This window comes from Acyrthosiphon pisum, chromosome X (assembly GCF_005508785.2).
Source record: "Acyrthosiphon pisum isolate AL4f chromosome X, pea_aphid_22Mar2018_4r6ur, whole genome shotgun sequence".
NCBI lineage: Eukaryota > Metazoa > Arthropoda > Insecta > Hemiptera > Aphididae > Acyrthosiphon > Acyrthosiphon pisum.
This window is the reverse complement of record NC_042493.1, coordinates 41,744,634-41,755,501: the sequence shown is the minus strand read 5'-3', so window position 1 is coordinate 41,755,501 and position 10,868 is coordinate 41,744,634. Positions and strand designations below refer to the sequence as shown.

The 10,868-nt window shown below is 30.0% G+C and overlaps 1 protein-coding gene across 1 annotated transcript; it reads left to right on the top strand.

Annotated features, from left to right (window-relative positions):
* The first annotated feature begins 969 nt into the window (after positions 1 to 969).
* On the top strand, positions 970 to 3,562 carry LOC100573454. The gene is made up of 2 exons (XM_003245370.3): positions 970 to 1,621; positions 2,842 to 3,562. The coding sequence occupies exons 1-2, from the start codon at positions 1,202 to 1,204 to the stop codon at positions 3,457 to 3,459; spliced, it is 1,038 nt and encodes a 345-aa protein (XP_003245418.1). The 5' UTR covers positions 970 to 1,201; the 3' UTR covers positions 3,460 to 3,562.
* Positions 3,563 to 10,868: the final 7,306 nt, after the last annotated feature.

Sequence of the window (10,868 nt, the reverse complement as noted above, 5' to 3'; positions counted from 1 at the left end):
CGTTTAGGAACCATTACAGTCAATAATAATAACTGTAAGACAGAAATTAAAATTATATTAATTAATTTTTTTACTTAATTGTCTACAACAATTTACGTATTGATTACACTTTATGTTAAAATTATAATAATTAAATTCATTATTATAATTTATAATATATTATCTACTATCTGTTATAATATACTAGTATACTATAGGTCAGTGTTTCCCGAACTTTTTGCAATGGCGACCCATAAATTTAATCTTTATGAGGTACGCGACCCCTTGCTAACAAAAAAATTCAAGTGTGCCATAAATAAATAATATTTTTATTATTAATAATTTTATCATTGAATTTTTATAAAATACAATACTTGATAATAAATACATTATAAATAAATAAAATAAATTATAAAAAAATACAAAAATACTGAAACAAAAGTAATCGTAACCGCGAGTCGCGACCCATCAAAAAAATTTCGCAACCCATGGTTTAGGAAACGCTAATATAGGTGTATACTATCTGCGTCTCAAATTGATAAGATCAGGTTTCTTGCATGTTGAATTCGAACATTTCGGAGTTCGGACGCAAGTTATACCTACCTTCTAGTCATGACTCTAGCCAGAGGTGGTGGTGAGTCCAGACACTTGGGTGTCCCAAAACTTTTAAAAATAATTAGGTACCTACACATCTTACAATTTTTTAGTTAAAAACATATTTATACTCTAATTTGTCGTAGGTACTACTACAGTCGGCCAAGATAAAAATTATAATATTACGTATTAGCTTGTGATAAATGATAATGTAAAGTAATAATGTCAGTATAGGTAAATAGATAGTAACGATATAACGACCATATAAATATCATATAGTTTCAAAATTATTAACATTGTGTCTCAACTAATATATTAGATTATTAATTATTTATAATAATATTGTAATTATTAGTGTATCTAGCTAGAACCGGCCGCAGTCGCTATGCGAGAAATGTTTACTTGGGTAGGTACCACCTACCTACCGCGCGCGTCGTGAAATTAAACAGTCCTGTGACGAACAGGGCGGCGCAAACAATAAAACACAAAATTGACGAGTGGACAAATTAACAAAAACAAACGAAATTTAATAAAAATTGCCAGTTACAGGGCGCAAATCATCGAAAGAAAGCACAAACAGGACGCCACGGATTCGATTATAATATAGGTGTATTAATATATTATCGCCATGAACGGAAGTGATTGCGACGAAAATAATGCATGCGTCCTGATGCCGCTGAAAAAGAAACGCTGTCCGCGGGAACCGGAAGACGACAGTGGTCCGCCGGCCCGCACCGCTCGGTTCGAGGATTCGGTCGAGTGGAAGTGGACGAAATGTACAAGTGAAGGCCTTTTCCGGACACTTGGCCGGTACTACGATGAGACGTGGTTTCCAACCGCGGTTAACGAGTGGTGTCAGTTGTACTACCGGTGCAACCACGTAGCCGACTACTGGTGTCACCGGGACGAGTGGCTGGCCGGTGACGAGGAGATCCGGCTGGCTGTGTGGGCTGAGATACTTAGACACCGAGACCAACATGACGCGGACCGCGCCGAACAGTGCGACACCGACCTGATGTACGTCGACGACCGAGTGGACGCCGCCAAGGTCAGTCCGTTATCACAATGTTAAGGCTCGTGTATACATATTTTTTCGTTAAGACAGGTGACTTGAACGCCTGACAAATAATTTCTTCACCCTATTACTGTGGTTGATTTAATAATACATTATTATGTATCTTATGCCCTTGTACACTTGTACGCTTTAATGATAATAAATCAACTAGTTGTCCAAGATAAAGATTTTTGTATTTTTAATAAATATATTTGTACGAAATGTATATGCCATGTTTATATGTAACCGCAATTGCAACCATTTAGATAAAAAAAACAAAATTTTCTTTTTTCATAAGCTGAAAAAAAATCATGCTAATAAAATGAAAACAATACAAAATTTAGATTATATAAGTGTATCTTGGTTTTCGTGTACCTACCCACCTAAGTTCACAGCCAAATTTGCGTCGATTTGCAAAACTAATTCGACTAAGGTGGACAATTAATGTGTGGTGGATTGGATTTTGGATATAGCAATATAAATGGATATAAATCAAACGTGGTTGAAATTTTAATACTTTCCTGATATCTCCAAAAACAATTTTAAATTAAGTAGTTTTTGAGTACCTATATAATATCTATAAATATACATTCATCTCTTATTTCAATTAAATCTATTAATTAATTTACTATACTTTAGAGGACTTTAGTTAATAAGCTAGTGAACCAAAATTGATAATTTACACCATCAATATTTTCAGAAAAAAAGTTTTACTAGAATCCATTAAAAAATATAGTTGTTGCCATTTAAAATAATTCATTTGATTTTTCTGTTGATACCACTACTGAATTACGTGCTTAAAAATTTAAAAATTTGGATAAAAGAATGCGCCTTGGTCAAAAAAAGAAACACTTTTTTATTTTTTTTAAAAATTTCCTTATTATCGATTCATAGATTGATTAATATTAAAAAAAAAACCCACCCGTATAACACTAGATTAAAAATTCTGATATTGTGTACCCGGGCACCTATTTTGTAGTACTTTAAAATACAATTATTATTTGAAAACACCAGAACGAATCAATATATACTTATTATGTTTAGTGGGTTATCTTTTTATGATAACCCAAATTATTTTTATAAACAAAAAAATGTGATCATATGATTTGATATCATCGCCATATCATTTTTGTTCAATAATACCCAATTCCGCCTATTCCTATTTTTTAACGCGTCCACGCACCTTGTATACTGACTGCATATTGTTGTCATAGATAATGGAAATACACGGGGCCCTGAACGAGGCCAACGATCGGATCGACCTAAAACGTAAGGACGTGCAATCCCCCTGTGTCGAGAAACCGAACGCCGCGGAAAGGAAACGGGCGGAAGTTGAAGCGGCCGAGATAGCACTGGCTGACCCGGACGAGGAACCGGACTGGGTGGAAATGCGGCGCAAAATGCGCGGCTCGTTTGCGGCATTAAATCTAGCCCGGTGCGATGTCAGCGCCGAACTCCTGGACCACATCATGATTGAGCTTTGCAAGTATTGGGCCAACGCGCCAGAACTAGAGCACGAGATCGATCCGCTGCTGGAGCGGAACATCATGCGTGAGGTACAAAATTTCCGATACAAACTCTTCAACGTGGCCGTCGAGATCGAACCGGAGCTCGAACTGTCGTGCCCGGAAGTGGAGGAACCGGAATCGTGCAGCATACGACCACGATCGTCATCCCTGCCGCCGCCACCACCACCGCCGTCACCCATCTGCAAGAAACCGAAACCTAGAACAGCGAGCTGTCGCATTCGCAGACCGGCCACCAACAAGTTGGCCGAGGCCAGGGCTCGGCAAAACCGTGAGAACGCGGCCAAGGGTCAATGTCGTAGGTAAATCTACGACCGACCGATTTTCAATAGTCTAAATTTTACTCTCGAGTTGTACGCTGGGACAATGTATATTTTAATAACAAAATTGAATTTTAAATTGTATGATATCTCACGTGCATTTTGTCGAGTATGCAGTAATCGGCGGTACAGATTTATGGGTTTGGCGACAATCCTATTGGATGTTTTAAATTCAGATTTGAATTTGTCGTTAACTATCTACTTTAAATTGACTTTCACACATTGTTGAAATGAAAAAGCAAACGATCAACATTTTTAATTAATAATAATAATAGGTAATAACTCATAACTAATATTATAATAAACTTGAATATTAAATTGGTACAACCCCCGTATAAATATGCTCAAATTATTTTTACGAAATTCTATTATTTATGCAAATGTATAAAAATATTTAAAATGAAGAATAATTAATATAAAAAAAAATAATATAAATATTATAGTTTATATCAGTGGTTTTCAACCTTTTTCACATTGTGGCACACTTCATCTCTTACAAAATTTTCGCGGCACACCAATTCATATAAATATATAATTATAATACGTGAAGCATATGATGAAAATTATAAAACTAGGTATTAATAGATTTATCGCGGCACACTCCAAGGGTGTCGACACCGCGATTATATAATATCATAATTTATTTGATTTTCAATTAAATGTCTTCTAAAAGTCAAAAAAGTCACCTCAAGAATACAATTCTAATGTTCGAACAATATTCTTCTTAATTTTTATAATATCAATATAAGTACCTATACATATACCACTATACTAACTTTGTAAGTACAAAATAAAAATAAAAAATGTACATGTATTCTCAACTATAAATTATATTTTTATTTTTTATGAAATGTATTTCACTTTGAAGTGTATCATAACTTATTTATAAAATATTAATTGTATAAAAATAAGTATATTATTTAAAAAGTCCGAAAATAGTTCAAAATACTTTTTTAGTATTCTAAATAAAATGTTAGTTATTTAGGTATCTCCAAAGTAACGAGTACCTACACAATGTGTAACCACGTAGGTAATAAAATAACAAAACAAAGTAGTGTTTATGCGATAATTTATTGTGCTTGAAGAGAATTAGTCTAAGGAATAAAATATACACTTTTTAATGAGCTAAATTCCGCTCTGAGAACTCGGCTTTATCGTTACTTGAATCAACATTATTTGGTATAACATAAATTTGAATGTGAATAGTAAATTTCATTGAATTGATACTTAACAATTTTAACAAAAATGTTTTGATTAGTATTATAATTTATAAGTACAGCCTTAAAATAAGATAAGTACATTTTAAAATACACTTACTGATTAGTGATTTCAATATTTTTAAACAATTCTTATTTTAGTAAGATTAAATCAGTAAACGTATTACAACTAATACAAGAGATAACTAAACTTATTATTTATAAGTCACTCTAATCCAGATGACCATGTTACTGAATTTGCTTTCAATCACAGGTCATAAAAAACAAGATTTATCAAGTCTTTCTGCATTCATATTTCATATATATATAATATTATATTATTGTTACATTTATAATAAATAGAAAAATATGTTGATCAGGTAGGTAATACAAATTATTTGTTTATTGTTATAATATTATGTCTATGACATGTATATGTTTATGTCAATTACTGACTACATAAATGTTGGCAAAAGTCATTAGATAATATTAGCATATAAGTAATACCTATTCATAATTGTTACATTGGACTTGGCTTAAATTTATCAGCAAGAATCGACAAAAATTGTAAACGAGAGATAAAGCCACAATTTAAATCTAGAATTTGGCGATCAACAAAATATTTTTTTGAATAAATTGTATTTTCATTCGGTTCAATTGTATTGCAACTTCGTATCGAAATAGCCGTTTCCGTTTGTATGGTCTTCAGTATTTCGATAAATTTGAAAATGTTTGGATGGGACTCATAGAATTTTGCACTGAACTGGGAATGAAACGATTCGCATGCATCAATTGTGTAATCAAAACTAGAACTTTGATCTGCCCAGATTATGGGGGGGAAACACGAATTTTCGTCGATATAATTTTCCACCAGACAGTCCAAAAAACGTACTAATCTGTCGTCAGATGGCTGTATCTCGGCGAGTTCGGTTGCAAAACAATCACCTACCCATTGTGCATCTAGAAATGGCAGTCCGAATAATTTTGTTAGATAATTACTTATTGGCGTGCTCTGGACGTATTCAGTAGAAAGCCCGTGCCGATGGATCATTCTGTACCAGGCTTGTCCTAGACGAACTCTGCAAATCTTAACCGTAGTTCGTGGCCAGATTTGATGCACTGCGTTGTGTAAATTTTTCTCAAAGTCTACGTACACGATTTTTATGTTGAAATCGTGGTTGAAAATCACACAGTAGTTTTGAATTGTTTGGAATACTTGTTCGTATGAATTTTGATACTTGTTCGGTAACAGTGAAAACAACACCGGAATGCGATAGTTGTTCTTTAAAACATAGACCGTAAATAATATATAAAAAATATCTTTTCCATATCGCAATGTACCATCCACGTATAATGCATCTGACTCACTGATAAATTTCAAATTACTTTCCGTACAAAATATTATTATTTCTTTTTCGTGGTCGTTTAATAACAAAAATTGATCATTTTCATTTGTTTTTATATTCATAAGCCCTAATGCTGCATGCAATTCCCGTCTGTTATGTGGTAATTTAAGGATTTCAGAATAACGTGGATCATACATATTTGTGTTAATATAAGCAACATCGGTATATTTTTTAATTATATTGGTACTGTAAATCGGATTTTGTAAATGGTGAAGCAAAACCGGATGAGAACCGTGGATATCATCAACAGGTTTATGATTTGATGAGTTACTTACATTATTCTGATCATTTATTATCGGATCCGGGCTATGATTGTGTATCAAGTTTGAACTTAAAATATAACGACTATTATTGAAACATTTGGCATAAGCATGACATTCTCTGTTTGCAGTACACACATAACTTTCAACACCATGAGGTAACATTTTATCAAAATCAAATTTATAATTATTAATTACAACAATTCGTTTGGTTTTTTCACTCATTATAATATTTGTACGGTAATGTAACATATGGTATGATTATCGCAAATACGAAAATAATCGTTGTTGCTAACACGCGGGCACAGTAGGTACTGATTGACTAAAGAGTAAATATTTTCTAGAATTAAAGGAATACGAATTGAAATAGACAATAGTTATCACTTTTCATAAGACATTATAGTCATGTATATTTTCCTTTGTATTGATTTGTATAGGTACCTACCTATATCAGAGCATTCGAAGCAAACGCGTTTTTTTTTTAAATTTGATGATAACCGTAAATATTTTAATACTATGGCTACATATTATTATAACAATATCTACTCGTGTTTATAACTCAATATGTTTAATTATTGATAAACTTTGGCATTATTATTTTCGGAGTCATTAATAATGTTCTATTCTATCGAACCCAATCATTTTTAATTCATTTAATTCATTAAAAATCTTCCGTTTAAATTATTTGTTTAAGTGCCTATATCTGCTTATTTCAACATAGATTATCTATATAATACCTGGTTGAATTTAATAATTAATAATATAGGTTCATATTTACGTCCTAAACGATAAATTAATGATTTCGTATCTATACTATTTGATAGTTATAGGTTCATAAGAAAATATATCTATACTCGTAACTATAAGTAGGTACATTATTATTATATTTAATAAATAAAATAATCTTAAATACTCATAGAAAAGCATGTAAAAAGGTAGGTGTATTATCATTTTTAACAATTAAAAGTATTTAAAATATTAATAAAATAAAACATTAGTATAAGTTAATATTGGGTAAAATTGTATGACCTACATCAAATAACATAAGTACTATTAATTTCTTTAATGTTATATTTGATATTATCAGTTGCGTTTCAATAAATTACATTTTATCTTTTTGATGATCTGTAATTTTTTTGGTTTAATCAAACAATCGATACCTATAAAAAAATATTATTATGTTTTAATTTGCAGTTCTTTTAATTTTCTTTATGAAGGCGAAAATATTAGATTGTACTTAAGTGATAAAAACGAATTCAATTCAAAACGAAGAAATTCTTTTATTGCATATCAACTTTTAGCTGCACATTTCAGTTTTCATTTTCATTTATTATGTAGGGTAGGTTACAAATACCTATTACCTACTACCCAGGCACGTCGTTAAGAGGGGGCTTTAGGGGGCCTGGCCCTCTAAGAAAAGTCAGTGGCCCCCTTGATTTTTATTTTAGATTCTGAGTGGAACGATGAATGTATTGATTTTACAATAATGTGTGTTTTTTTAAAATTTTTTTTTGTGTCTGTCATCACCTTTTAGGACAGTAAAAGTACTTGGATTTTCCTCAACAGTACCTTTTCTGATAAGAAAGTGAATCTAGTTGGTACTTTGGGGATCAAAAGTAAAATTTTTCCAATAATTTTCAAAAGCGCCATGAAAAACAAAAGAAAAATTAAGGAAAAACGGGCATTTTTACGCAAAATCTGTTTTCGAGAAAATTGATTTTGGTTTTTGGTGTAACTTTAAAACGAATGACTGTAGATTCATGAAATTTTCACTGGTTGTTTATATTTCCATTTTCTATACATGATAAAATTTTCAAAATATTTTGATTTGTTTTGAGCTGTTTACGGACAATTTCAGTTTCCGATTTAATTAGTTTTTTTTTCTATGAATGTCAATAAAACTTTATTTGTTGAGTAAAAATACTTGAAAATTTAATACAAGGCTCTTAATATATTATTACAACGACATTTGAAAAATATTAAAAATCCTTAGTCACAGTTTTTTTTTTATTAGCATTTAAAGTTCAAAAATTGACAAAATATGTAAAAATCACGAAAATTAGCAAATTATTTTAAGTTAATAATTCGTAAAAATTTTTCTTTTTAGAACTAAAATTTTTAAATGTAATACAAGATTCCTTACAGGATAATCTACCTTTATCAAAAAAAAAAATGTCTATAAGAAACTCAAATTAAATTTTTATGACCGTTTGAAATTCATATTTTTACAACATTTGATATTCACTCGATTTCTCACATAACGATTTTCTTATTTTGTTGTAATTAAAAAACGAGTGACTTTAGAAACTTGAAAATTTCACTGAATGTTTATATTAGCATTTTATATATACGATAAAATTTTGAAAATAATTTGACTCTTTTTGAGCTGTTTACGGACATTGTAAGTTTTCAGTTTTTTATAGTTTTTTTTTCTATAAATATCAATAAAGTTTTATCTATTGGGCCAAAAAGCGTAAAAAATTAATACAACGCTCCTGATATATTGGTACAACAGCAGTTGAAAAATATTAAAAATACATAGGCATAATTTTTTTTTATAAGCATTTAAAGATCGAATTTTTACAAAATTTATCAAATTTAAAATTGAATAATTATTTTGTAGTTAAAAATTTATAAAATGTTCAAATTTTTTATCTAAAGATTGAAAATTTAAAACAAGATTCCACCTAAATATTTAATTCTGTTACCAAAAATTCTAAGAAATACATAAGCACAGTTTATTTTTATAGTCATTTTAAGTTCAAATTTGGACGACATTACATATTAAAAACCTGGAATAACTATTTTAGTTATTTTGTTGTGATTGTATAATATTATTTGTGGGTACTTGAAACTTCTAAAGTATACTATTATATATCTATGATAGTACCACGGTTTGTTGTTGATGTATAACGCGTTACCTAATGGATATTGTGATATGATTAATTTGAAAATTATTAATAATACTATAGATAAGTATAACTACAATAATATGTATGTCTAATATCTAGACTGACAAACCGTCTCCGCTCAGAATCGTTTTTCTTATACAGTGATATTATATCATTGAATTCAAATTTAATACTATCCCTTATACAGTGACCCACTTGTAACCTACTGTACAGCAGAGCGACATCCACTTACCCACCTTTTTAAATATTATAGTGTTTAATTATCCCAAACCGGCTAAATCCTAAATGTATATTAGATGATACCTACTCCATATAGTTAACGATTGATTAACAAAATTTAAATTTCCGAGATTCTATTTTATAATACCTAACCTAACCAATAATATATTAATGTCATTTTGGATATTCTAGCATTAGGTAGGTAGTAGGTAGATATTAATCTGTATAATTAATAGATGAATATTAGCCATTAGGTACTATATACTTTGAATTTTCAAGACATTTTGTACTATAATATTGTTGATAAAGTTAAGTGCCAATTTTATTTATTTTTATTATTAAAATGATAATTATTTAATATTGTTTTAGTGCATTATAATTTGCACACTCTCAACACTATCTGTATTATCTAACTATCTGTATAAAGTATAATAATATAATAATATATTATATTATAATATCGAAGGTACTAATGTATATGCTCCGGTAAATGATGTTATATCGGAAATTCGTTATTCGCCGGTTATTAATGTTATTATTTACCTATGAATGTGGGAATTATCGTTATTTTCTAGTGAATAATGCTAATAACCGTATGATTTGGGAAATGTTGATTTGATTATAAAATAGTATTCAACGAGCAGTGATAAGGTGATCGTTAAACTCACGATGTAGAGAAGAGAAGGTGATAACACTCCGAGAAAAAGTGGCACAATTTTTGACGGCACAAATTTAGTTAACATGAATACCGCTAGGCACCGCCACATTACTCGAAGACCGGTTATATTAATTATTTGCTATTATGCCATTATGGTGCATTAAAATATAGACCATACTAATGTATAATATTGTTCGAATTTAATAATTCATATGAAATATGCTTATATCATATTAGCAAGTTGGTATAAATAAAAATTTATAGTATAAATAAAGTCACGAATTCAATAAAATAAACATATAGAGGTAGACTTTCAGCCATAACAAATAGTATTTAAAATAGAAATCCCTTCCCAATATTGTTCCAAATTTATTAGAATTATTGTAAGAACTATGACGGTCCATTTAAATGTCTACTATTGACTGTTGAGTTACCAAACAATAAGCAATATATTGAGTTTTAAAAGTTTAATTGGTAAATTAAATAATTAAATATGCCAAATAAATGCTATGTATCAGGCTGTAAGACAGGATACGCTAGTGGAAGTGAAGGAAAAAATATTTCATTGTTTAGAGCTCCAAAGGTACTGTAACTATATTATAGACAAAAAAATATTTACATGATTTTTTATAAATTTAGTAGGTAATTACTAAATAGTATTACTCCACAATAATATGTTATTTAGTACCTACTAATAATGTATACACATAGATAAATTATTTATTATTTTCAAGATGTTTATTG

What these genes read in the sequence shown, in the direction of transcription:
- LOC100573454 (XM_003245370.3), top strand. Translation starts at nt 1,202, where the DNA reads ATGAACGGAAGTGATTGCGACGAAAATAATGCATGCGTCCTGATGCCG. An exon ending in ACCGAGTGGACGCCGCCAAG is followed by an intron (nt 1,622 to 2,841) that starts GTCAGTCCGTTA and finishes TTGTTGTCATAG; the next exon opens with ATAATGGAAATACACGGGGC.